Source organism: Annulohypoxylon truncatum, assembly GCF_022578515.1.
Source record: "Annulohypoxylon truncatum strain CBS 140777 unplaced genomic scaffold F4807scaffold_8, whole genome shotgun sequence".
In the NCBI taxonomy this organism is placed as follows: domain Eukaryota; kingdom Fungi; phylum Ascomycota; class Sordariomycetes; order Xylariales; family Hypoxylaceae; genus Annulohypoxylon; species Annulohypoxylon truncatum.
In genome coordinates, this window is record NW_025953794.1 from 976,508 (window position 1) to 1,004,310 (window position 27,803).

The 27,803-nt window shown below is 47.3% G+C and overlaps 7 protein-coding genes across 7 annotated transcripts; 4 read left to right on the forward strand and 3 right to left on the reverse strand.

Annotated features, from left to right (window-relative positions):
- Positions 1 to 737: 737 nt before the first annotated feature.
- On the reverse strand, positions 738 to 2,649 carry F4807DRAFT_417483 (peptidase S28). Its single transcript, XM_047997240.1, has one exon. The coding sequence runs from the start codon at positions 2,425 to 2,427 to the stop codon at positions 808 to 810; it is 1,620 nt and encodes a 539-aa protein (XP_047856600.1). The 5' UTR covers positions 2,428 to 2,649; the 3' UTR covers positions 738 to 807.
- Positions 2,650 to 4,151: 1,502 nt separating this feature from the next.
- Positions 4,152 to 6,062, forward strand: F4807DRAFT_458282 (IgA peptidase M64-domain-containing protein; the record flags this gene model as incomplete). The annotated part of the gene is made up of 7 exons (XM_048001184.1): positions 4,152 to 4,368; positions 4,442 to 4,572; positions 4,634 to 4,665; positions 4,724 to 4,882; positions 4,931 to 5,455; positions 5,511 to 5,549; positions 5,630 to 6,062. 7 exons carry the CDS (start codon positions 4,152 to 4,154, stop codon positions 6,060 to 6,062), a joined length of 1,536 nt encoding a protein of 511 aa, XP_047856601.1.
- A 1,794-nt stretch (positions 6,063 to 7,856) lies between these two features.
- F4807DRAFT_417493 (uncharacterized protein) lies at positions 7,857 to 10,790 on the forward strand. Its single transcript, XM_047997241.1, has 3 exons — positions 7,857 to 9,135; positions 9,301 to 9,593; positions 9,651 to 10,790. The coding sequence occupies exons 1-3, from the start codon at positions 8,069 to 8,071 to the stop codon at positions 10,376 to 10,378; spliced, it is 2,088 nt and encodes a 695-aa protein (XP_047856602.1). The 5' UTR covers positions 7,857 to 8,068; the 3' UTR covers positions 10,379 to 10,790.
- Positions 10,791 to 15,226: 4,436 nt separating this feature from the next.
- On the forward strand, positions 15,227 to 17,114 carry F4807DRAFT_387359 (uncharacterized protein). The gene is made up of 4 exons (XM_047995853.1): positions 15,227 to 15,625; positions 15,683 to 16,138; positions 16,212 to 16,683; positions 16,738 to 17,114. The coding sequence occupies exons 1-4, from the start codon at positions 15,410 to 15,412 to the stop codon at positions 16,980 to 16,982; spliced, it is 1,389 nt and encodes a 462-aa protein (XP_047856603.1). The 5' UTR covers positions 15,227 to 15,409; the 3' UTR covers positions 16,983 to 17,114.
- A 3,084-nt stretch (positions 17,115 to 20,198) lies between these two features.
- On the reverse strand, positions 20,199 to 20,892 carry F4807DRAFT_387523 (uncharacterized protein). Its single transcript, XM_047995854.1, has one exon. It carries the CDS (start codon positions 20,704 to 20,706, stop codon positions 20,245 to 20,247), a length of 462 nt encoding a protein of 153 aa, XP_047856604.1. The 5' UTR covers positions 20,707 to 20,892; the 3' UTR covers positions 20,199 to 20,244.
- A 1,647-nt stretch (positions 20,893 to 22,539) lies between these two features.
- Positions 22,540 to 24,986, forward strand: F4807DRAFT_417501 (kinase-like domain-containing protein). Its single transcript, XM_047997242.1, has 4 exons — positions 22,540 to 23,334; positions 23,550 to 23,607; positions 23,664 to 23,931; positions 24,025 to 24,986. Exons 1-4 carry the CDS (start codon positions 22,563 to 22,565, stop codon positions 24,619 to 24,621), a joined length of 1,695 nt encoding a protein of 564 aa, XP_047856605.1. The 5' UTR covers positions 22,540 to 22,562; the 3' UTR covers positions 24,622 to 24,986.
- Positions 24,987 to 25,576: 590 nt separating this feature from the next.
- F4807DRAFT_417511 (uncharacterized protein) lies at positions 25,577 to 27,675 on the reverse strand. Its single transcript, XM_047997243.1, has 3 exons — positions 26,917 to 27,675; positions 26,378 to 26,856; positions 25,577 to 26,312 (listed from the first exon to the last, which is right to left on the reverse strand). Exons 1-3 carry the CDS (start codon positions 27,400 to 27,402, stop codon positions 26,039 to 26,041), a joined length of 1,239 nt encoding a protein of 412 aa, XP_047856606.1. The 5' UTR covers positions 27,403 to 27,675; the 3' UTR covers positions 25,577 to 26,038.
- Between the last annotated feature and the right edge of the window lie 128 nt (positions 27,676 to 27,803).

The following is a 27,803-nucleotide window of genomic DNA, read 5'->3' on the forward strand; positions in this document are numbered from 1 at the left end:
GTTTCTGTTTACAATACCTATGAAGAAACAACATATGCGTAATTGAATCTTTCGATCTCGAGCACCTACCCTCTAATACAAAGTCGACGATGTGACGACTAATCAATGCTCTCACCCGCCATGTCGCCGTCGTGTAGAGAGCCCCGTATATATTTCACTTATGGGTAAGTGGAAAGTGCAATGGAAGTTTACTTAACCCCTTAAATCTTTAAAGTTGTCAATTGGAAAAGGAGACGCCGCTAAAGGAGTACCAAGCGGTATACTGATGGTGACCTTTCTCAATCTTGCAGTGAACATTTGGTATATCAAAGGTACGTAAACTCCATTTATACTTATGGTAACAAGTCCATGAATTGATAACTTTCTTGAAAGGTTATGTCTATATCCTGAACCTGTATATGAAAAGGAGTGTTTTCAAGATTGTCGATTCTGCTTCTGCTTTATGTCCATTGACAAGCACATATCGTATCTGCAATACCCCTGACAACTACTCAAGAGGAGGCGATGGCCATACTGAAAAGAATGAGCAAAATGCTTAACCCATGCGGTGTATGGAGTAAGAGTGCATGTTCAGGATTGCCTGACATTGGCGGCTCAACTGTCAATTGATGCATAAAAAAGGGGGTTACTATGAACGTTGGAGGAACTTTAGTGGGGATATAATCAACATCAAGGTGGTAGCTCATCTGCCAATACATCCTTATCACGGCTACGAGAAGCAACACTTTCAAGTGTAATTACGAGATAAAATTATTATATTCCAAATAGCGCCATATATATACGAATTTACATGGCTAAATATGGCTATTAAAGGTACACATGCGTATTAGTTTTATTCTTTTCATCATAAAATTCCTGCACCCACGTCGCCATATTGGCAACCTGGGCGTCGGCAACGGCCTTGACGCCGGGGTTAACAGCCCAGTTCTGTCCGTACAGATCAGAGCAATGTGTGCCGTGTTCTATAACGCGGATGGGGAACTCAGCCGTGCTCTTCTTCGGGCCGTCGGGGCGGAACTTGGAGCTAAGCGTCGCGTCTCTCCACGGATCCCATTGCCCGTTCGCCATCATCAGACGGGTCGTGTTGGTCTCGAACCAGCCGCCCGTGTACTTGTTCACGTCCTCGGCGGACTTGCCCTGCGCGATCCCGTACTCGGGTTCCGGGAACCAGAGCGGGCACTGAGAACGCCAGTACGCCTTGTTGACGAGGCGCGAGACGATGGTGGGGCGGTTCTTCGGCGCGCCGTCTTGCCAGAACTCGAAGGGCTCGTTGCACAGCATCCAATTCCACTGTCGGTTACCCGCGTTGCTGGGCGTAAGGTCGTGGTAGATGGGGTTAGAGGCGTTTAGCGATTGGAAGCAGTCGGTGTTGTACGTGCCGTTGAAATAACCGTAGCCCTCGCAGTATCCGGGAAGCTCGAGCGTGGTGAACCATTTGGCGTAGCCGTCTAATGCCTTGGCCAAGCCAACTCCCTTGGGGCCGGGCACGGGGTTGGTAGTATTCGGGAACTGGTTCTCGATGTAATCGCAGAACTGGTAGTAGGGATTGTATCCCAGCGAAGTGCTGGAGTAGAATTGACCAGACTGCCAGGTCCAAGGTCCATTCTCCAAAGCTGCCGCGAAGTCGGCATCCTCCAAGTTGGTTAGCTGGAACTTGGCCTTCAACTGAGTCTTCTCCTTGGGACTACCGTGCAGGAGAACGGAATCGACGTATTCGATGACTGCGGACAAGTCCGTGCTGCAGTTCTGGGGCGTCGCCTCCTGGACCGGGACGAAATACTGCCAGAAATCTCCGATGGCCTCGACCACACCACTAGTGCCGTAATACGCCCAGAACGTACCGGGGTCTTTAGCGGCAATCCAGCCAGCCAAGGCGCCCGGGTAAGATCCACCCGTGAAGATCCATGGGGCATCTTTCGCACTGCTTTTCCCGGTCGTGTCGAACGGGGTATCGAAATTGTTGGCAAAATAGGTGTTGTCCTTGATGGAGTTCTCGAGAGTAAGGTACTTGAGGTTCGCGACGGTTAAGGTGTCGAAGGGCGAGGATTCGCCCCAATATCGGTGCTCTAAGACGACGACTGCAGCGCCGAGCTTCTCTGCGAAAAGTCCGGTCAGACGCTGGTTCGTGGTGTAACTCACGTTGAACCCATCTGCGGCTTGCTCGCCGGGATTGACAAGAATGACGGGCGAACCAGGACCCTTCCAATATTGCGCGCCGTACCAGTATCTCTGCGAAAACGTGCCGAGGTCAGGATTGGAGTGGTCGAGTAACTGCTCGAAAGTACCCCAACCGGCGGTGCCATTACCAGCTGCGAGGATAGTATCTTCGTCAATTGGACCGAGCTGCATGCCAGCAGTATGCTTCCTGAAACTGGCAGAGGCGCCGGCTGCCAGCAGGAGCTGGACGACCGCTGTGATTGACTTCATCTCGGCAACAATTCCAAGCACCTACAAGCCCGGACAATGTAACAGACGAAGTCTGTCATTTCGACTGTAGAGATACGCTCGATTATATATTGCGCGCGCCCCCGGCTTGATAGATAACATCACCTACCCACTGCAGCTAATCCCCGGACACGCGCATATCATCGCGTGCTCGATATCGTAGTGACCTTCCCTTTTCTGCCGATGATCCGCACGGAGATAGCCAATAGCAGGAGTCTTAGCCATCCTTCCGCTTTTGGGAAAGCCGTTGCGCACCTAGCGAGAGACATGGCATCAATAATGCATTTAGGCCAATCGGCTGGGATAAATAGCTAAACATCTCGCTTCAATTAATTTCAGGTAAGTCATATAATCCTTATGATAAATGTTTCGCTTTTCTTGCCCATTAATAGCGTTGCAAGGTTTTCGAATGTTTGAACTCGTTGAAGTTTGATAAGTCAGATCTTTACCCACTTGTTGGAGCTCAGGACCCCTTCGATCTTTCAACGATACCCATGCGTACGTATTATACCATCGACAGGGGTGGTGAGCCAGAAAACTTCTAGCACGGTTCGTCCATGCCTTACAGAGAAGTTTGATTAGGTAAACGGCTAAATTAGGTAGGTAAGTATTTAGGAAATTAGCTAGAAGATCACCTACCCGAAGAACCGGATGATCAGCCAGGTCCCAAAAGCGCTAACTGTTAGATACGAGACGAAATAGGCATATGTGCAGGTTTGAAAAAGCTCATAATATGCTCGGTTTGTTCGGATAGTAAACGAAAGAAAAAAAGAAAGGCCTAGATCTCTAATTTGCTTAGCTAATAGATAGGCAGTTCAATGACAGTTTAAGTTGTTTCTTGTTGTGGTTGTTAGTATGTTCAAGTTGATGTTTTTATCCATAATTTACATGCAGCTTTATTCCGTTGGAGTATCATTGTGTGGAAAATGCCGGCGATGCTTCAATTTGTCACGTTCTTATCAGCAGCACATAAAATGTATTAGACATCTTTTAAAAAGTCTGAAATTAGTACGGACATGTTTCCAGGCTGAACGCATCAGGAAAACGCTTCGTCTGTTATTGCTGCGACGATGTTGAACTTTGCGTTAATTATCCCCTATCCTCCCATATAGGCAACTTACACACGCTTTGATAGGTGATGAGCGCTAGCCGTGCGACACAGGGGATAGTTTACAGCATCGATTGATCTGTCAGCATTTAACTTCCAAGGTTCACAAGAACCAATAGTACGGAAGTCTGTGTATTAGTAAGAATTATAGGTCTTACAAGTTTAATGTTAAAACAAGCTTTACGCCATCCCTTTATTTATCACTTGGCCACCACACACACCCCATCTTGGATTTAAGCAAACATCACGTATGAATTCAAAAACTCTCTGTCGGTAACTATTTTCTTTGTGATATGTGTTTGCCTAGATACAAAATGGCACCGATCAACAGGTCCCTTATCTTCTTGGCAAACAGATACGAGACTTGGCAACATGGGGAGGATTGGAACGTTTATATAGATAACCTACACTAAAGGTTGGAGAAAGTTATATTCATTAGGCGTATCCTGTTTCTAGAAGGTCAGTCTGCCTATATATTCCCATCCGCAAGTGCCGACCGGATGCCATAGTCACCAAACTTGGAATATTTAACTATTAAGCTGTCTTCCGACAGAACTGTGGTAAGACCTGATATTCCTCATTTTCTGGTATCCGGACCATGGATTTACTCAAGGCCTTACTCGTCACCGCTGTGGCTATACCTGCGGCATATGGCCAATTCTGTGAGCACCAATGGCAGGGGAAGTGGGCAAAGCGCGAGGTGAACGCCGTCCAGGCGAGGGACTCTATTGATCCACCCGATCTAGAGATTAGGCCTCTCATCGTAAATGGACCTTCAAGAAACCGCGTCGACTTCATTTTCCTCGGCGACGGATGTACGTACCTACGCTTTATCTCGAAATAGTTGACAGTCCGTAGGGGAGCTGACTTGATGTTGGATGCGGACAGATACCTCAGATGAGAAAGACAAGTTCTTTGCCGACGCTCAGTTCCTCGCAGAGAACATCACAAATGGGCACACGTTCTACGACGTATTACCCTTGTTGAATTTCTGGGCTGGATTTACACCTAGTACTGATGTGCGTAACATACACCACAGCACGCGTAATATGATGTTCGCTAACCCCGACTTCTTGTTAGAGCGGAATCGGCACCGGCGGCGTGCCCAAGAAGTAAGTCTTCCAGTTCCTCCAAATTTTCATTTCGACCTGAATATTTACGATGTTACAGTACAGTCTACGGTCTTTACCGTGATGGCACCGAGTTGCGGGGTGTATACTATGACAAGCCGGAGATAGCACACGCCGCCTGTGACTCAACAGACACTTGCGATTACCCTATCCTCCTTGGGAATGACCCGCTCTACGGGGGACTGGGTGGTGAATTCACGTAAGACACATCATCTTCCGCCTCTGGGAACATAACTAAAACTCGCAGTGTGATAACATCCTCACCCACCAATGGGCCCGCTATTCTCCGCCACGAGCTAGGTCACTCGATTATCGGTGTCGGTGAAGAATATGATGGCGGAGAGATATATGAGGGCGTCAACTCGGCTCCAAACACAAGCGCTGTACCTTGGGAAGCGTGGTATACTAACTCATCCCTGGAGCCCAAGATCCAGCGGTCCAATATGCCCATACAGGCGTATCCTTGGACACTGTTGAACACAACACAGGGCTGGAGCCAGAATTTCACTTCCGCCGGCACGTACAACACACATCTGGTCCAGGTTAGCTTGAGCGGCATGACGGCTAGCAGTGACTTGCTTGTGGAGATCGATGGCAACGACGTCGGCTGGGAAATAAACCCTGAAGTCGGCGTAGATCGGTACATCTATAACATGAAAGTCGACGAGGCACTAGCTCCAGGGGAACATGAGATCAAGGTCACGCTCCTAAATGGAGAGATCGAGGGAAGTGCGCAACTTTGCAACCTCGAGGTTATTGAATACGGAGAAGAGTGAGCTATCCCGTATCCAATTCGACGGCTGTCAATTGCTAACCCCTGCGTATAGGTTCGATTTCGATACGGGATATTATGGATTATACCCAACGTAAGTGTTCAAGAATCACATCTCTAAATATCTCCCCGTCATCTTATCTCTAGAACTTCGTTGACACGCATTCACCACAGATTTTCTGATTTGAATGTGACTACCTACCGCCCTACCAACGATCTCTGCCTGATGCGCAGTGTCTACTCTGTAGATTTCTGCGAAGCTTGCATTGAAGGCTTGTGGCTCTCCCTCCTAGACTCGGTCAAATTGATCGAAAACTTTACGGAAATTGTTGAACCCAATCCGGACGGCTCGACACTGGTCAAGATTGACCTCCTCCCGCTTGGGAAATACAGAACAATAAACACTACACATGCAGAGGAGTATGAGATCCTCTGGTATGGTGGTGAAGAGAATATAATTCTAGAAGATTGGACAAACAAAACGCACGCGTTCATAGTACCTGACACCACCGAATTTGGGATTGAGGTTAGGTTTTGGTCGGACCAGATTAGGTCTCCTAATAACACTGCACTGATCGATAAGAGGAGATTCAGGATTACAGGTTAGCTGATTCGCAGCTAATTGCCTATAGGCAATCTTAGGTTCAACTTCGAGTGGTTGGCTTGTCTTTTTCTAGGCACTATCTTGTCACATTATAATGCAATCCATGCAAGCTGGGTTCTACAACTCTCACTCTCAAATGCGGACCTTTTATCCGATATTTCAGCCAACTTGGATCTCAAAATGTTCACATTGTCTTTAAGCGCTGTAAGAAACCTTCAATCAACTCCTAACGACCCTTTCTCCGTGAGATTATCTAGTATGTAAGCTGGTATCTATTTCCTCCGAATGCGGCCTATATAAGGCTTTATAAACTAAGGGGAGGGGGAAACCTGCCGTTGACCAACCCAAGTGATAGCGCAGGCAAAGATCATTCATATTGTAGGGATATAATATACCGTGGTCAAAGCCAAGAATCGAATGTCCTCATCCAGCAACATCATTGCTTTCCCATCTGCTAAATCTACCCCACGACAGAATTTAATCAAGCATCGTCTGATCTACTTGTTGCTTGTGTCTTTCCCTGATTCGTACTTTTGTTCGTACGTCTCAATCTGGTTGAGGATTTTTGACCAACGAGCTCTATGATCTGTAGGATCCTGAGTGCCCATGCTCCCCTGAATTAGACGATGTTGTATAGGATCTGTATCGATCAATGGGGTATGAAAAAGAGTGTTGTTGTCCCGAGTTTTAGCGCTAGCTACTGAATTAGTCATCTGAAACAATCCATAACTAAAATGGGTGGCTGTGCAGATTCTTACTTACTCTTCCTCCTTCCCAGTCTTACGCTCCTCTTTAGGTGATGCAGAGGACATTGGGAAGCTGACAAAGGACCATGTAGGAGTATGGGAATTGATTATGATTGATGGTATAATAGTTGGATTCGCTTCTCGTATATTTGAAATTTACACCACATAAAATGACGAGACTTGCTGGCGATTCATACCATCGATAGTGGCTTTATAGAGAGAATACTTGTCTTCAATAACTCTAATTATCGTGTCTATAATTGAAGGCTTCATACAAAAGACTGGCATATTTATGTCAAGGAATGAATGAGATTCTTTGAAGGATCATTTGATAGATCGAGGCCGAAAAGATTGTAGCTTCACATCTAATTTTCTAACTCAACTAGAAGCAGAAATGTGCCATGGCCGGAATTTCTGTAAAGCCAGACAAATTCAATTGAAGGTAATTTTACCTGACTATCAATCGCAAAATTTGCCATGTGGCATTTGTCGGCTCGTCCCGAGAGAGGCGAATTCGCCATTTTGAAGTGTATAAATTGAGAATAGCACTATCGATAATGCACGCAGAGCCTCAGTATATCCATCTCATCGTGGACATAGGAAATTGTTATATGTCCGTTATGTCCATACTTCGAGTGTGCAAGGACAATCCAGCAGTACTTCCGGGCCAGGCAAACTGTTCTTAGGTCAACGGAAGCATAGTCAAGTTTTTCTGACTCCTGAGAGAAAAGGAGCTCAAGCATATCTGACTACAACTCAATTTGCCTGAACCAATCAAAGAAGGGCAGATGCCGAGTTGCAATGCATATGCTGTAATACGTCCCTGGATGTAAAAAGTAACAATTCAACCACTAAAAATATTTTACTCTGGGTTGCAAAGACGCTAGGTACATATCATTAATTTCAGCTACAGAAGGAGTGCATGAGGTGCCATCACATGTTAAGTTTGGTGTTTGACGATTGGCTTAGAGAAAAACTGACTGAAGTTGATTTCATTAAACAAATGAAAATGGGCGATCATCCTTTTATCATATGTACCATTTTGGGGCAACAACAGATATGCCCACATCCCATCCTTCTTCGTCCTTTCATGTCCTTCGGCAACAATAAAACCACCCCATCAACTTACGAGTCTTGCACTTTTTGGTAATTGCTTAGCGGTACTATATCATTACGAACATACTTTTGATTGACTCCGGCACCCGAAAGGCTGGCGCACAAATTACACACCGAATTTCAATACTTCCTGCCAACAATATAAGTATGGAAACTGCAATGAGAAATATGTCTCGTTCAGTTGATAGCACCAAAGGAGAGGCTATTATCTCCGAAGATCTCTATTCAATGGAGACTACATCAACCTCGGACAGCAAGTCGTATGATACGACTTTCTCACAGACTCGCTTTCCTTATCATTCGCCATGCCATACCACTCCGTCACACTCACGACCCTCAACCCCAAGCCAATATCAAAAAAATATAACTGATGCAGAGCTTCGTGGTATTGGAGACTTGGAACATTCGTCCAACTCAACTCACTTCAAAGTCGGAATGTCAGACTCTGTCGAGCATCGCCAGCACTTTCAGTCTGACAGGGACGCCAATTTCCATATTGTTGAAAGTGTTCCATTTGTTCCCCCTTCGGCAGAGAATTGGAACCCCGATAAAAACGGAACTCAGATGGCTTACCATTATGGTGTGGCTACTCCGAATGGACTACGACCCTCTCGTTCTAGCCCGAATACCAGCACGGCTGACGGAGTGTTGGTAGACCCAGCGAGCCCTGATTCGTTCAGTATATACGAAGAGTCCAGTAACTCAGATGCGCTTTCAGATGACGAGGATTTAGATCTAGAGAAGTACGCAGGTGAAGCGTTGTCAGGATGGTTCGGCATAGATATTCGCCGCCTATCACGGCCTGTTCGTGTTTACTGTGCCTTTGAAGAAGTGAAAAGGCAGTGCGCCGATATATTGCAAGATGAAGGATATTGCTTACAGGGTACCCCAGACGAACAAGATAATGAGGATAGCCAAGACGTTCAAATGGATCCATATGACGCTGGGGAGAGCAGTGGGTCAAGCCATCTTGGTGGAAGCCTCGCCGACAAAACCAGCACTTCTCCGTTCAATAACAAGAAACCATCAAGTCACAACCTTATTCAACAAGGATCATCCCCAGAGAGTTCTACTAAAGTTAAGGGGAAAAACAAGAAGAACCAAGTCGATGAACAACTTGCATGTCCCTATAGGAAGCGTAATGCTATTCGATTTAATGTCCGTGAGTATCCGAAATGTGCGAACACCTCGTACCCAAACATGTCCCAATTGAAGTAAGCATACCTTTCCCTTCTTCATACATTCCGAGTTCGTAAGGATACAAGCTCTACGTCCCGGCGTAGTGGGTAGTTGATAACGATATACGTTTTATTTTCGACAGGGCATAATTGGTCACAAACCACCACGAAACCACATTAATGAAAACTAACCTCTAACAGAAAGCACCTGACATCTACTCATGCCTTTATACGAACCGATGCCAAAAATTCGCGATGTGGTAGATGCCGCAAAACTTTCCCCAGAGAAGAGATTAAGGACCATATCGAAACATGCGATTATCCACCGCGGACGCAGCTAAAATCAATATCGAGCAGCCTGGACACAAACCCCGAGGACGGATTCGATAGAATTATTGAATCTCGGTTGGCCAGCAGGGGCCCTGATAGGATCATAGAGTGGACAACATTGTACAGGGCTCTATTTCCAGCTGATGAGGAGATACCTAAGCCCGGTATGTTTAGGTCTTCGCAGTTGGTACGTCCGGCAGTCGAGACTAACTCAATAGCAGATTTTGAACCGGTTGTTGAAAACTATGATGTGGCTGAGAACTACAAGCGCACTAAGCCAACATTAGTTCGATATATAGGTGAACTTATCTCTCAGCATCACCTAGGATCACTTCTAAACTATGACCTTGGTGGACACATAATAGATTTGTTCGAGAAAAACATCAACAACATTCTCGAGCGACCGATGGGTATTGTCAAAAATCCAAACAACCACGAAAACTACTCTCACCATGAAACACGGACGTTCCACTCTCCAGAGAGTGAATTTATCCATATTGGTACAGAAAGTCTCGAGAGCATTAACATCACACCGCAATACCTGTCTCCAACTGATAACCAAGGACAAACCCTAGAAGAGTCGCAGCAATTCTTCGATCGTCCTCCAAATGTAAACTTCTTGCCCAGTTCCTCAACTTCACAGGCTGCAATGGATACTTTCAACCCCATCTTACTAGGAAGGAGCCGCCCACCCCAGATCGAATCGCAATTTGACAACTCATATTTTTCCAGAGGGAACAATACTTACAGCGGAAATATTCCAGTCGCAGCAGCCGAACCGACGTCATGGATAAACGAGGATCATAATCATGCCCGGATCCTTCCACCGTTTGGAGAGACCATGTTATTACAGGAAAATGGGAATCCTCAGAACAACGAGAACATTGAAATGGCAGACGATCTCTGGTATACGAATGGGTATCAATTTCCAACCAATAACCATGATTAGCAACACCCAGATCAAAATTGTTCGGGACAATTCCATCCTATCAACATGAAGGAATGGTAGCAGTCGAGCTCATCGAGAACTTGATATATTACTCACAATGTATGACCTTATTTACGTTACTAGGTTATATTCAGTTGCGTGAGGGTTGTTATTTTGGCGCTCATTTGTTTCAAGCTCATACTCGTCTATTTGGAGGAATTTCATGTATTCTAAGAGCATATCTCATCTCATTCTCAAATTACTCCCGTTTTATCTCCTACCACCTACAATTCTATTTCATATACTAATGAGACTTTTCCGGGATTTGCCTTAACTTAGTAGAGGCGCTGCTGATTTGATCGGGAGTAGCACCAGGCACTTACTATAATTATCCTCAACTTTCAGCTTGATAACAATGATCATGTTAAGATAGACGCAGGTTATGGTAGACATACTTGTCGTATTAGAAGGGTAAGGTACTAGGAGTTGGTAGAGGTCCGTAGATAGTACATACCTCTGAGATACAGAGCGAAGGCTTCCAACTACCTAACGTTCCAACGTAAAATAACCAACATTCCTGAAGATTTGACACCTTCGGCTCTTGGAAAATAACAACAAAGTAATACTTGATAGTAGGGCGCAGTAGTCAGGAGCTGATTGATAATGATACCTCGTGCCGTCGGCCCATAGTAGGCCGCAGGAAGCCCGCGAGACCCGTCCGTGGCTAGCACAAGGCCATAGTTGACAAGGCAATTTTTTTTGTATACGCACCGTGACACCTAGACAAGAGTGAAGAGTACTTATTCAAGAGCTCCTCGTCTAACAGCTTGTGGGACCTTCGTTCGTGCATTCTACCTCTGGGAGGGGGGGAGCCTCTGGCGGCTGGCGGATTATGTGTGATAAGATCCTACGTCTAAATGTTAGTAACCGTATGTCTATGTGAGATATATATATGGGGATTGGTACGGAGAAACAAGGATGCTCGAGATCTAACAACCGGAGACATCCACAGGTAGCACGAGAAAAAGTGATTTGCTCTCTAGATTCCCTTGTTCGGCTGTTGGTCGGTTTCTCAAGTTCATTGTATTAGAAAGCTCCCTAAGAATGAGATTTCTATGAAAACTGGCATTTCTACTATGAATAGTTATCCTGATACGTACATGGTATATTGGAGCATCACGCCCGTAGGCCAGATGGTTATGTGGTAAATCTCCGTCCTGGAAAACTAGAGTGAATATCAGACCGTCACATGACTTCCAGTAAGCTTTAGAACTCTCTCATGATGCTATGCTACTAGTAATCCTAATCACTAAGCAGACGGGGCCCACCTTTCGGAGTGGATCAGCTTGGTACGAAAGGGGTGGACGGCAGGCAAGATCAGAATAGATACAAAGGTACACAGGTGCTTTGGTATTTCACCTGCTATACAGCTGTGAATTAAATCTGGCCAATCAAAAAATAGACAAAGATACGTACATGCTGATTTACGAGGGCGAATTCTGGTTGGCTGATCACTTGAAATAATTAATGCTCCTACTGACTTCGAATCGGGACAGGTGACGATAGACATTGTAAAGCTAATTATTTGTTGACCAATTAAAAATTAAAGAAATACTGATGCCTAAGGTATTTTGAACCTTCCCCGGTTATGCCAGCCGGTGAGGTTCAAATCGACCTAGTGACACTGTACGGTGTACCCTGTCGGCAGCTGTAAATAGGGGATCACGGCTTACATAATCAAGTTGAGCCTCATGGCAACCTCAGTGATTTTTTCTATTGGCTAGAAAATGCTGTATATTGGGATCAGGTGCAAACTTTAAATATATATCGACAGTGAGTCAAAGCTGTCTACACTCGTTTATGGCCAATCAGGTTGGCTGACACTCCGTCGTTGCCCAGGTACGGACTGATCCAGCAGCTGGTCGTAGGCACGTATGAACCTAATTCAACGCGTAAAATAATTAAAACGCGTTAGCTTTTTTTATTTTTCGAGCTTTACTGATCTTCCTAATCAGTAATTCGAATCAGCCCTCCCGACCTCCCTCTGGGAAAGGTATAAATACCCAGGGATCTTCCCACTTCCTTTCCCTTTTTTTTTTCTCTTCCTCTCAACATCACACAACCAAGTAACCACTCTTCTTCTTCTCTCAAACTTCCACACCCAAACCAATGCTAACAATGCAAGCCAACCGAAGTAAGTAAAATTCCATTCCTCTTATTTCCTTTCTTCTCTACTTCTACTACATCCCAACCACTCAATCACCATACCACCTTTATTCACATTATTCCCACTTACCCACCACCTTTCATTTCTTTCCTACTTTTCCTACTTCACCTCTTCTCCAGTTTCTTACCAAGGTACTTCAACTTTTCTTCAACAACTTCTTCCCATTCTATCTCGTCCATCACCCTTCCATCTTTCTGATCTATCTTTCTCATCCTCCCATTCTAATCCATCCCAACCCAACACCCAGTGTAAGTATCCCTAGCAACCAAGTATCCTTAGCAACCTTCTTTTTTTCGTCTACACTACCTCGTCACCCACCCTACTACTTTATCATCTCGTTACCTACCCTACTATCTTATCGCCTCGTCACCTACCCTACTACCTTACAACCTATTCATTCCGTCCCTACAGTACCATATATTTTCTACCCTACTTCCTTTCCATAACCTTCTTCTACATTTCCTTATTCTTAATTTCTTCAACATCTTCACATTGCCATCAGTCCCCACCTTGTCGCCCAACTATCGAACTCGTCACCCACCATCCAAATTAATTATCACTCAACCTATCAATGTATCCTCTCTTTCTTATCCACCTTTCTTATCACTTAATCTTCTTCCTACTCTCACACTATTCCAACTTTCTTCAACCTACCTTCCTACATGCTTCATCACTTTCTTTCTTCCTCAACTACTTCTTTCTATTTATCTTGCACTATATCCTAACACATCATAGATCGAGATTATATCAAGAACCAAGATTGCGTGGGCCATCATTCATTCACGCATCAAGTAAGTACAATCATTGTATCACATTCCATCCCCCAATTAACAAGGTCCTCACAAGGTACCGAGAACCAAGAACCATGGTACGGCGGCCTTGGCTCCATGATTTACACTGGAGAACCTACGTGCCGCCGTCCTGGACTTCTACTTTCGACCTTTTTTTTTTCATGGTCTCCGGTCTTTAAGTACCGGGGGCTATTAACCATCAGCTCCAGGTTATGGCGGCCTTGACTTTGAGACATTTTGTTCCGAAGAATCTACGCTGCCGCCATCGCCTGGGCCACTATACTAACATCACCTCTTCCTCCCGACGCAGAGCACTTGGGTCTTTCTTCACGCATCTCCTGTGCGGGACCTGGCGATGTGTCGGGGCTTCTCCCAGAACCTTGACCCCGAAGGTTTTCTGGAAGGGAAGAGGTGCCCCGTCTCGGAGATTAGAAAAAGCATAGACCCCCCTCGCTCTAGTCATACCTTGCGGTGCAATTTGGCACCGTCTCGGTCCCTGGACCTCCGTTGGGAAGACGGAGTGATAGGAGCAGGGAAGCCTGATCAGGAAGCGAACCTGTAGGCCCTGCCTCGTGTCGTCTAGCTAGTCTGTAGTGGGACGAGGCCAATCCATCCACTGGTAGTTTTCCAGTGGAAGCGTTAACGCTGGCCTTATCGGGAGGTTGCCTTCGGGTCGCCTCTCGTGTCCACCTGCCTTGGGGGTCGGCCCTTGGAGGTGGCGTCCCTCGGAGGGCAAGGGGGTTCCGGCGGTACTCCCGAGGAGGTTGGAGGGAGTACCGACCTACGCTACGCACCCACCCCCGCGCAGTGGCATCCACGGTGTGCCTTCCAGGTTTCCCGAAGAACTGGTGATGCGGGGAGGGGACCTGGTCGGAGAATCGACAAAGCACTGTGGTAGGGGAGATAAGCCCCTTACGGCGGTTTCCCTACGGGGCGACTGCTTAGCCACGAAAGATGTTGATCCTTAATGGAAATAAAGGTCAGGTAACGGGGGGCTGCCCAACCGGTTGTCCTCGCCATGGGATCTCTGGTGTCTGGGTCAAGCGGCTCCTGGGTATTTTCTGAGACGGGGATAAGGTACGTATCGCCCCCCTTTGGATTACTCCTAATCGATCTAGGTACACTTGTCACTTGTGACACTCTCTAGCAGTATTAGCGCTTTTTAGCTTTTACTTGCCCAATTTTTGGAACCACCTCAGCTCTGCTGATTCTTTTTTTTTTTTCATCTCAATCCCTGGCTTGACCAGCGTTGCGAAGAAGAAACACAACATCACCGTAGCTACGGGAAATGACGTCAGTTCCATTGTGCTTGGTTATTTTGAGGCCTTACTGCTGTATAACCACTGACCTGACCCAGTAAATTCCTCTACATATCTACGTACCTACACAACTAGTTGTAGAGCATTTGCGGCTATGTCATTAACTACTAGTAGCCTGCTCATGCTGAATATTTCATTGAATGTTATCCGTCGCGTTGACGCTTGATGCTGCCACTTTATCCGGCGATTGGGCAAGATTGTTTACCCATGAACCCCCTGAATACCCCTATAACTTCTAAGACAGCCCGTCATTAGGAAAGGTAGTCTGATCATTATTGTCTTAATATTTATTCTGTTACCATTATATTCATCAACGACTAGTAATCTCCCCTCTGTTTTCTGTCAATGTCACTCCGTTCCCCGCACTAGCCTTTCTCTCCCTATCCATGAATTAACTCGGGTGCCACAGTGTTGTTTACATACTTGCCTAAAAGGGTAGGTAAATCGGATGAGTGGGTTCGCCAAGCAACGGCTCAATCTAGATCGGAATCTCCAACCGACCAGGGGAGACTGGACGATAACACCGGGGTACCGAGATATGAGACATCGGCGTAGATTGAGATATATTCCAACGATTAACTCCCATATACTCAGCATTTAATTGAGCCTACCTACACTATCTATACAAGGTGATCAACCACCAGCCGGCGCGCAATCACCCACAGGTAGATTTCAGGGCTGAGCATCTCAAGGAAGAGTAGAATTCACCTTGACTATGCGGGGTCCCGTGTTACTTCTCACTTACCTCGTCAACAGCGCGGCCGTGCTCTCCACGGTATGCGCATATGTCGGAACAGCGCCGGGGAAAATTCCACAATTCCAAACCCTCCCTTCCTTACGGGAGCAAGCAGAACTAGTAGACGGATGGACAGAGGAACGCAAAGCGCTTATCCCAGGACTGCTGCGTAAATATGGCATCGACGCCTGGCTGGTCTGTACCTCATCCTATCTCCATGTATTACCATAAGCAATTTCTAACAATAGACAGATGAGCCAGCGAGAGTACGCCGAAGACACCGTCTTCTGGGCGCTCAAAGAAGCCACGCAGTTCTCCGCGCGACGGCGCACCACGCACCTATTCCTCGCGGACCCGGTCGGCGGCGCGCCGACAAGCTACTCGTGGATCGAGAACACGGACGCCGTGTGGACGGACCTGCGGAAGATCCTGGCGGCGCAGCAGCCGCGATCCATCGCGCTCAACACGCACCCGGAGATCGCGTTCGCCGGGGGCTTGCACGCGGGCGAGTTGGACGCCGTGGTGAAGGGGATCGGGGAGGAGTGGAAGGATAAGTTCGTGCTGGAGCCTATGCTAGGCGTTGAGGTTATCGCGACGATGGTGAAGGGGAGGCTGCCGTGGTACCGCAAGATGATGGAGACGGCGTGGGCTATTATCGAGGAGGGTTTTAGCGAGAAGGTCATCGTGCCTGGGAAATCCACGAGTTGGGTAAGTTGGAGTATCTCGAAGTCCTACCTAGCGAGCGTGGCAAGGCCGTAAACTGACAAGTCCGTTTTCAAAGGATATCGAATGGTGGATGCGAGAAAGGATTCAGTCTCTAAATTACACCACCTGGTTCCAACCCAGCGTATTTATCCTGACTGGGTCGGGATTCCCAGCCGCTGATGACGCTTCTACTATGGATGACCCCTCTGCTATGGATGACCCTCGCGCGCCGGACCGACCGATCGCGTACGGGGACTTGATTCACACGGATTTTGGCGTATCGGCTCTCAGCTTGAACACAGATACGCAGCATATAGGATACGTGCTTTACCCAGGAGAGACGGAGGCCGATGTGCCGAAGGGCTTCGTCGATGGCCTCAAGAAGGTCAATAGGTTGCAGGATATCGTGAAGGATAATATGAAGATCGGGATGACAGGTAACGAAATCTTGAAGGCGGCTCTAGAGCAGGCGCACAGTGAAGGTATCGAGGGTAAGATCTACTGCCATGCCACTGGAGAATGGGGACATTCGGCAGGAACTGTAATTGGTATGCTTCGCATCTCCTATCGCGTTGCGCTATCGTTCGCTGACTTTTGCATAGGCATGACCAACCTTCAGGACAAGGTTCCGGTGCTTGGAGATCTCCCGCTGCTGAAGAATACATTTTACAGCATTGAGCTTTTTGCAGAACATTTCGTCCCTGAGAGGAATAGGACCATAGTCTTCCCCCAAGAAGAAGACGTGTACTGGGATGACGCAAAGAACAGTTGGGAATGGGTCTACGGACGACAAGAGCAACTCTTGCTAATCAGGACACCTGCTGAAGATACGTTGACAGAGCTTTGAAGTAACCAAGACTCTTGCATATACATCACCCTATTCTTAACTAGACAAACTTTGGTATTTACATGTTCTACAAAAGGGTACCGTGCATTACATAATACGGTATTCATATAGGTCCGGTGAGCATACTTATTTATGATGGACGCCGAATTCTCCGAAGCAATACGGAAATCCTGGATCGGCGACTCCGGCAGTTCTTATATCCGCTTTTGTTGTAGCCGCGCCGGTGAACGGCTCAGGTGAAAAGCCACTTACGTGACTAAGGGATGGCGAAAGCTTGGCTCTTCTCAAGCGCCAGGTCCTCACCCAATAAAGAAAGCAGGTGGCTTCTAGAGTGGCCGAATGAATATTGTGGATGGCGGTTGATGATGCAATCGCGCTTTCGTTGGACGAAAGTGGAAGTGCAGGATTCCCGCTTCGCTGCAGGTCAGATAGAAGAAGAGAGAAAACACGAGCTTCCGAGACTCGGTCCCAGCCTGAAACTACCAATGCGATCCGCTTGCATGTAAGACTGGCGTGAAGCTATTGACGAACCTCTCCACCAATGTAGTACGATAATGCATTCCTAGTTTTGCGATGTCAATTCAGGTGGTTGGATACTTACGGCCTGTGGTCATATGAAAAACACGGAAAACATGGAATTGTATATTTCATCGCTATGATGACGGGACCTCTCACATCGTCTGGTTTGGGAGGGAAGTATGATCCACGATGACGAAATCGTCGCTTCTCTCATGACCAAGACAGGTAGCAGTCTTAAGGTAGATGCGCGGATGAGGGACGACGAATAAATATCTCGTTTATAGAGGGGAGAGAGGCATCGGACAGGAGGAAAACTCGGGAGATCCGTTTGAGCCCCTGATGAAGCCCAGATCAGGTCTTGCTTCCCGTTATCCTATCGGGTTGCCCAATTAGATGATGCCGAGCGCTTGTAGATACCCAACGCGGGGCACGATCGACAAATAGGATTGCCGCATATGCGAACGATGTGTCGTTTACTATTTGTATTTGAGGAGATGAAAGAAGTGAGTACCTGGTACATACGCCTATATGTTGAGCCGTAAAGATAGAATGATATCAGATGAGAGAATTAGCGGAGATATAGACATGATCACGCTGTTTCAAGGACGAATAAGTAATGGCTTGACATTGATTGACCATTAGGCGTATCATTCGAATCGTCGAATCTTCGAAACGCTCATCTCTCTTAACAATACCAAGCCGGCGGTGGTGTAGCCACTTGTGCTGCCAACCGAAGTCATACAGCTTTGGTTACTGATTTGGGAGGAGGATGATATAATTCTTGTCCTACGAGGGAGCGCCTGTAATTAACCCCTAACGCATGATTTCATGCTGTTACGCAATCATCATACACCGATCTCGGGTAGAAAAAGCGATGAGCGCGAATCGAGGAGGGAGTCCAAGAAAGATGTCCAAGAAAGATTGAATGAAGTTGGTCGAGATCGAAACTGAAAGTTTAAGTCGAGTATAAGTCAGTATTGGATATATACATACCTATAGACAGGAAAGTATGGGTTGCTGCATACCTACCCCTAGTATGTACTAGGTAGTGGCATTAGACTTGAAGATTGATAAGAGGTACATCGTTTCACTCGAAAGATGAAACAGTACATGTCAATTGGCATTTTACTATACGATGGACTTTGTACCTTATCTTTTTTAAGCTTTAGATTATGTATCTTCCCGTCCTTCTAGTTGTCCAATCAACCTGTACTCCTGTTTGCGTCTGCATTCGCATTTGCATATGATATCAGACCTATCGACATCGGCCCATCGAATTACCCTTTCACCCTCTATTCGATATAAGGCATTTCCACATAAGTGCCTCGAGAGGTGGAAGACATTTCGTATTGTCGTCGTCCTGTCGTCCTATTCATTTCTCATCCCACCAATATTGTAATTGACAAGTTGCGATTTGCTTCCTGTTCCTCTCGTATTCAGGTATCGAAAGGGCCTCATTATAAATAGGTATAGCCAGTCCCCGATTTTTTTAAGTTAGTCGCCCCCTTATCCCTTTATTCCCATGCGTGCAGATGCACGTTGACGACTGAGAGGCGCGACTTCCGGTAGCAACCCTTGAACCCATTCCCATATGACGTTGCGAATCCAAGATTTTGCGACGAAACAAAAAAAAGATAAAAACAGCTCTACTTTTTCCCTATTCTAGTTTTCCAAACTAAATCCCTAAGAGACTAGTTTAGTCTAGCATCGACAAATGCAAACCTAATAATAAATCGATATCCTAACCCAGTGTGACAAAAGAAAACTCAATTCCCTCTCTCTTTCCTCTGGCCGATTGCACCTGAGGAATTGTTATGCCCTCATATGTAATGCAATTTCCCGTCCACTCATAGCCCTGGAGCTTTGTTTTATTCTTTTCCCTCTCGATCTCTCGAGAATCACACCACCAACAACAACAAACTTCCGTTCCCATTGATTCCGAATATTGATAATTTCTACGCAGCAAGGCGGAAAGAGAAAAAAGAATTAGAGGGGCATTAAGAATTAAGAGCAAGGACCACCACATTCATATATTATCTATATATTGTGTCGTATCGCATCGATCGCATTCGCATCAGACATCAAACCGCATCGCATCATCGCATTGTTTCGCATTCTTTTAATTCTTCCCTCCCTTCCTCTTCGAATGCGACCACCACCACCGCCACCTCAACCTCAACCTCAATCTCAACCAGAACCACAATATTGACCACCAACCAACTCAACCTAACCCGACATCCGCCCACCGATATTTTATTTTCGCAACACATCAAGATTTACTATTCCCTCCCTCAATCAACTTAATCACCATCCGAAAGCGCAACTAGCCGCAACCAAGTTCCAACCCCGAAAACTTTATATACCGAGTACCAAGCCTACCAAGAGTACCTTAGGTTGCGACGGTGCGCTACTCGTGCTCTCCCACATCCGCAAACCGAAACGATGAACGGCGCGAAGGACGCGACTGACCCGTCTGTTACATCAGAAGGTCGTGCATCACCTTCTACTACAATCCCTTTAATGACGGGTGCGAACGGCAACGGCACGAACTCGACAGCAGGAAACCTCGCAAGCTCGACATTATTAAATAAGAAGAGAAAGAAGGACGGTTTGAAACCTATCATCACTACGGAGGGACCGATACCAGGGTAAGTTTATCTCAAGTTTCTCGGGTTTTAGCAGTTACTGTTATTATTCGCTTTGTCCTGATTCCTCGAGTCTGTCTTTACCTATTGCCCCTTACCTACTGCACATGCACACCACCTTGCAGCGCGCAATCCGTTGCTGGATTGCATGAAAGTGTTGGGTGCGAAGAAACGTAGGTTCTTGACATGTTTCGACCAGCGCAAGCAAAGCAAAGCAAAACAGAGCAGAGCAGAGCAAAATCAAGCAAGCAATAACCAGGATATGTATATTCGGGGTTGTCCAACGGAAGAGGAAAAACATGTGTTCGCAAAATGAAACCATACAAAACCGCGGGCTTTGCGATAAGGCCAGGAGACACAGCCGGACCAGACCCAACCGGACCAGGCCAGACCGGATCAGGCCAAATAGAGCCAGCATCGGATAGGAACGGGGAGTAAGGAGGCTCTTTATCGTCGGGTTTTTCATCGTTGAGGCGGTGATGCAGATTTGGCATATATTTTGGCACATATTTGACGTTGCGCCTCCTTTCCCTTTCCCTCCCTCGCCGGTCATATGCCATCTGCTATTCCGTATCCGGTACACACTGGCATCTATTAGCCAATCTGCGACGATACAACGATGTGGTTTGTGTTGTATTAGCGGGCTTATATGATAAACCTAGAGGTCCAAGTTCCGGTATCATCTGCTCGTGGAGTGGCGGGGCTGAGCCGAGCCGACCGTTCTACAATCCACTCTGCCACTCTCGTTCGTCCACTCATCGTCCACTCACCTTTGACCCCTCTAACCCCCCGGCCCCCTGAAAACGGTCAGGCGCTGCGACCAACTGCGGAGCGTTGTTGATTGTTGATAGAGCGCTGAGGGGTTGGAGAAGGGGGAGAAGAGAAGGGGACACGACGAATAACTATTTCGTCCATTTCGTACCATTTCGTACCTAGGTACACAAAGCCCCCTGGACTATTTTGGGCTGGACTTCCCTGTACGATCGCTGTATTGGCGCTTGCAGTGGCCCTTGTTTAGACCTTTTCTGCCCTGTCAGGATCGGGGACTCGACCGAAAAGAAAAAGCTCGGGACTGTTCTCCCTCCCCTCTCAACGCAACGTGCTCTGGCGTCCCTGGTGCTATGGACCTTTAGCGCCCACAGCTTCTCATCTCTCACCGTGCACCCGTCTACCATCCATCTGACATTACATACACACACTACCTACCTAGTAGTATACACGGCATTCCGTCCACGATCGCATACATAGGCCTACAGCAAGTTGAGCTAGACTTGACTGGGGGGATCGACTGGGACCACGAAAGGGGAGAGGGGGTTGAATACCTAATTATTATTGCCGCCTCTCACAGCAGGAATCAAGCAAGCAAGCGCACCAGTCTTGATAGCATTTGTCCTACCCCCCTTTTTCCACATTATCATATTATCATTCTATCCCATCTTTATTTGTTTTTGGCTTTTGGTTTTTTTAAACCTTCACCTTAGGGTTGAGTTCTAGTTGAGTTGAGTTAGGTCGGGTTGTATCGTGTTGTGTTGCATGTTGTTGTGTGTTGCGATTTATCGCTCACTAGCTTCATCTTTGCCCACTCTATCTCGCTATCTTCCACTTCCCTCTCTCACTCTCCTAACTCCCCATTCCCTTACTCGCCCGGCCACCTAAACAAAACAAAATCCCATTCGGTCGCGATTCTGGTGGTTACCTCGCTTCCCGTCGCTTGTCCCTCATTTCAACCCATTCGTTTATCCAGCACTCTATCCATCCATTCCTTGGCATTTCTTAGACGCATCCTTGGGCACATTTGGAGACCACGGTTACGTCCGCGCCACGACTTTCCTCTCGCTTTTGCTGTTGTTTTCCCTCCTCTCACCTGATTGCCGAAATTCCTCCTTTGGCCGAAAAGAGTGCGCGACAACGTTGAACACGATGGCTACCATGAAGAAAAGGTTACTACTCATCCTCTACTAATAACTCTGACTTGGGATTTTGGACTTGGGAAATACCCCACCGATTTTCTTCTATTTTCACCCCCACCGCCACGGCCTAAAAAAAAAAGAGAGAAAAAAAGAAGCACGGCAACTAGTCTAGGTATCTAAGTACTTTGCCTGGGCAGTGTGGCCAAGGCATCTTGATGGGTTTTTCCCCAAGTCCGCCTTTTATTGGTGATCCTGATTTCGGACCGTCAGGGTGTCGCACAGCCAGTCAGGGCCACGGACCTGCAGCCAGCCACAATAACTTACTCACCCTCACTTCAGCTTCGCTTGCTTGCTTGCGCTGGATGCAATTGATACTTAACCTCTGATGCACGCCTCGTGTCTAAAGTCGCGCCGTTACTACTTTTATATATTTCATACCTATTTTCGTTGGGTATGCTTACTGACATTGCTTTCTTCGACACAGGCCACCGCATCTATCAAGCACCATGAACCAACACTCCCCCACATCGTCTTCCGGACCTGAAGATGCCGCCGACAACACTGCTGATGAGGAGGATTCCGAGGATTACTGCAAAGGAGGATACCATCCCGTTCAGATCGGCGAGAAGTTTAAGGACGGGAAATATACGGTTGTGCGAAAGTTAGGATGGGGTCATTTCTCGACAGTCTGGTTATCGCGAGACAACACGAACGGTAAGCACGTCGCGTTGAAGGTCGTGCGATCCGCCAGTCACTACACCGAGACCGCCATCGACGAGATCAAGCTTCTCCAGCGAATCGTCCAAGCTAACCCCAACCACCCCGGCCGAAAATACGTCGTCAGTCTTCTCGACTCGTTCGAACACAAGGGACCGAATGGAGTGCACGTATGCATGGTGTTTGAGGTTCTCGGAGAGAATCTACTTGGATTAATAAAGAAATGGCAACATCGGGGTATCCCTCGGGATCTCGTCATGCAGATCACGAAGCAGGTATTAATGGGCTTAGATTACCTGCACAGAGAATGCGGTATCATCCACACAGATCTGAAGCCGGAAAACGTATTGATAGAGATTGGCGATGTTGAACAAGTGGTCAAGAAGGTGGTCAAGAATGAGAGTTCGGACAAGGAGAACAACAGAAACGGGCGACGACGAAGACGGACTCTCATCACTGGTAGTCAACCGTTACCATCTCCCCTAAACGCCAACTTCAATCGAGATAACCTATTCCCGTCGCCCAAATCACACAGCAGCCTTAACGCAATGTTACACGATGGTATGTACCTACATAAGACTCGATCCTCTGCATCATTTATGTCGACTAGTGCCACGCTACCATCTTACCATCTGGCGCCTCATCTCGGCAGGGCCAATATTCACACCCCCCACCATGCTAAAATCCCCGCCCCCGCATTCACATGTTCACCTCTTATGCCCCCTTCTCGTCGATCCTATCTCGGTACATGATGCTAATAAGTTGTCATATTATAGCAGCAGCCACGCCGAGCTCCTCTACAAGTGACAAGCAAGGGCAACGAGAGAAGACAGCGTGAGTCCCATTCATAGTTCGTCGATGGCGATGGCTTAATAAAGTTGCTGACATAGGTTTCTCGACAGTGATCTCCTTACGAAGGAGGTGTCCGGGATCTCCCTAGATAAATCTTCTACAGGTGGCACGTCATCAAGTGGCGAGAAGAGGAAAAGAAAACGTAGAGGTCCCATCATCAACGTCAAGATTGCGGATTTGGGCAACGCCTGCTGGGTGTCCCATCACTTTACAAACGATATTCAGACGCGGCAATATCGATCGCCCGAGGTTATTCTAGGCGCGAAATGGGGAGCAAGCACCGATGTGTGGAGTATGGCGGCGATGGTATGTTGCTATTCCCCCTTGATTACACCAGCTTTTATACAATTTCCCTTATTATGTAATAGCATAAAGCGGAAGCTAACGATGGCCAAATAGGTTTTCGAGTTAATTACCGGCGACTATCTTTTCGACCCCCAATCCGGGACTAAGTATGGGAAGGACGACGACCACATCGCACAGATCATCGAGCTTCTTGGCCCGTTCCCTAAAGAACTTTGGAAGACTGGTCGCTGGTCCCAGGAAATCTTTAACAAGAGAGGGGAACTTCGCAATATCCACCGCCTCCGACATTGGGCACTTCCCGACGTCCTCCGTGAGAAGTACCACTTTAAGGATTTGAAAGACATACCTCAGGCACAGCGGGAAGAAAGGGAGAAGGCTCAGAGGGAACGAGCCGAGGCCAAGGCCAAGGCTAAGATGGAAGCAAGGAAAAACGGCGAGGATGAGGATGCTGTTGAAGATTTATTCCCTGACGACGAAGCGACTCTGGAGTATCAGCCCACCGAAGTCTCTGAGTTCCTGCTACCGATGCTCGAACTGTTGCCGGAAAAACGAGCGAATGCCGGTGGCATGTCGAATCACCCCTGGTTGGACAATACCCCGGGTATGGAAGATATCAAGCTGGAGGGGCTCGTGCCTGGAAGCCGGGGCGAGGGAATCGAAGGTTGGGCCGGCGAGGTGAAGAAACGATAGGGGCGTTCGCGTCGATCACTAGCTCTCGATGACGGCGATAATAAGAATACGCGAGGTTAGAGCTATGAAGATAGTTTATTTGAGCTATTGGAGAAGACAATGAGCAAAGACCGGTCCTTCCTTTTTGCCGAGGAATGAGAAAGAAAGAAAGAAAGAAACAGAAGAAGAATCTAGCATAGAACGGGCTTTCGATCAATGATTTACGAGTCCGATCGCGGAGGCCGAACAGAGCAAGGAGAGAGATTCACGTGAAAGAAAATCGATGATAAGAACAACTTTGACGAAATTTTTGTTCTAGGAGTGATGAATACGGTGTGTTTTATTGTAGTAGAACCAAATATGGGGCCTCTGCCCCGTCTCTTCTGTTTTCTTGCGTTTCTCTCCCCTTTCGTGTATTGGTTGATGAGTGACTTGTTATGACGCGTAGGTATACTGAGTTTTCTATGATAAAACGAGGATACTTGCCTACGTACCTATTTCATCGTATATACGTCAACTTTGCTATTCTAGGTAGTCTTATTATCTGTCGTCGTAGAGATAGAAGAGAGATGGGGTGAATTGGTTCGTACGTAAGCTACAGACTACTGTAAGGTAGAACTGGACTTTTATATTATAGCTAGTACAGTATGTCGAAGATTTCTAACACAGTTGTCGGCTTGAAGGTTACGAGTAGATTTATCTGGTAGGAATGACATAAAGGAGAGGCAACGTAGTTCTTTACTTTATGCCTCCTATTCCCTTTTTTACTTGGCGGGCTTGCGTTGATGATATTAATTGATTTATGTCTCGTATAGAAACCTGGCCTAATTTATAGGTTTCCTTATCTATCTACTCTGTTGTTGTTATTCCTTGCGTATGTAGGGACGTAATAGTCTAGCAGTACATAGATAATTAGCTAGAGATTAGGGGGCACATTCATAGGCAAGGATTTAGAAGTATATAATAACTAGGTCGTAGGTGCTATTTCGGTAGGCAATATAGGACAAGAAAAGACAGCGCGGGAGGTCGGTTTAGCTTCGTGAACTGCCAACCTGTCTTAAAAGGAGGAGATCGAATCAGGATGTGGAGGACTAGGAATCACAGCTACCGCAACAACAATCCTGAGACCAGATAATTAGGCACGTCGTAGAAAAAACAACAGTGTATTCATAGACCTCAAGAAGTTCTACCGCCACGGGTTGATGACTTGAGGTCTTTACTATCTGACGGCTCTTGGCCCAATATGCCCACCCTTTCTAATAGCCTGCTGAACAAGCTACTTTGCAACTAGAGAGTGAGTACTCTAACTACCATTTTGTTGTTGTCCTTTAATAGACCTCCTAAACCTGGACTCCGCATATGCGTTTATAGCATGGAACTATCGGCCAAGCATGATTACGACCCGACGTACCACGTACACCAAGACGGGGAAATGAATCTAGTTCTTCTTCCTGCCCTTCTGGGTCATCTTGCGGAACGCCTCCATCCCACTGGCACCGATGGGCTTGTAATCCTGGGCGCGGTTGGGATCGAAGGTGCTGCGCGGCGCGATGGTGTAGGTTGAGGGTAAGCCGGTAACACGCGCACGACTGACCTCCCTCGCGGGGGCGAGGATACGCGCTCGCTCCTCGTCGGCAAGACTTTGCATGGTGTGGCGTTGGTTCAGCGTCAGCTGGCTGCTGCTGGTATTGAGCTGGCTCATCTTCATTGCTCTGGTTCGGGAGAGTTAGTAAGGCTGTGTTCAGAACAAAGGGATACGATAGAAAATCAAACGTACTGGTAATCCAGGTCTCGGGTCTCGATGCGACGCTTCTTGTAGTTGTCGCTGCGGTTCAGGATGGGTCTACTCCACTCGCCTAGCAGGCGTTCAGCCATACGCTTGATACCAACCTCAGGTTTCTTGCTCTTGGTGTAGAACAAGACGACCTTGCCAATGCCGCTCGATCGCAGAGTTTCCTTCTCAATCGGGAGATGGGTCAAGGCCTGGAAGATATCGCGCTGGATGTTGTAGGCCGGCAGCGAGCCGTCGTTGAGAGGTTCGAGGAAGAACTTAAGATGCTGGAGGAAGTTGGTGTCCGGGTCGAGGACCGCTGCTTGGTTGTTGTTAAGGTTGAGAATCGCCATAACCTCGGGAAGAAGCTTCAACTTGTGTAGAGCTGGCTGGCCTGCCTCACGCGCTTGGTTGTCAGCTTGGCAGGCGTTTTCCATGCGCACTTTAAGGTCCGCGATTCGCTCATCCAACTCGTCCTCCAAATCCTGAGCCAACGTGTCAGTACTTGAATGATCTTGATCGGCAGTTATCTACTTAAAACATACCACTTCATCCTTCTTCTTTCTTCTGACACCTTTCGGCTTTGGTTGGTTTCTGGCCGCGCGCTCAATAGCCCGTCGCCGCCGCTCCTCGGGTGTCAAATTCTCTTCCTCGGGCTCCGATTCATGTTCGGGCGCGTCCGCTCCAGTAGCCTTGCGTGCTCGTTTGGTATTGAGAATCTCACCATCTGCTCCATCGTTGTCGTTATCGCGCGATCGCTTCTTGGCGCGTCGTCCTTCCTTGGGTTTCTTCGCGGCCGTGCCCTTTCTTTTTCCAGCCTTCAGCGTGCGTGCCGCAACGTCGTCGATGATCTGAGGTTCCGGGCGCTTCTCATCAATACGGGCGGTGTTGGGATCGTAGTCATCGAACTGATCCTCGTCGATGTCGGATAAGGCATCGGAATCTTTGTCTGAATCGCCGGCACGGGCATCATTATAGTCGTTCTCTTCCTCCTCATGGTGGCTCCGAGGAGCCGATTCTACGTCCGACATTTCGCGTTAGAGAATGCGAAGATGCTGGAAGGGTCGAAGGGACGAGAAGGCTGTGATGATTTTTCCTGGCCTCCTGCAGTCGGATTACCTGCAGAAGGAACAAGAAAAATAGGTGTGAATTGGAAGAGATTTCCGGTGGCGACCGATGGAATTATAGATAAGGTACGAGCAGCAATATAAGGATCTTGCCAATCCTCGGTTCGCATGGGCAGGCGAGAAATTTATCTGATGAAATCGAGGAAGGTTGAAAAGATACAAATCAGTGAAATAATTCTAAGTCGTTGGAAGCAGCAGATAATACACCCATATAATCGTTCCCTGCCTCCTTCCTACGTCGAGCGTGGCTCGTGCATGGAAGGTACACCAGTACTTAGGTACGTACCTCAACCACGTGTGGCGTA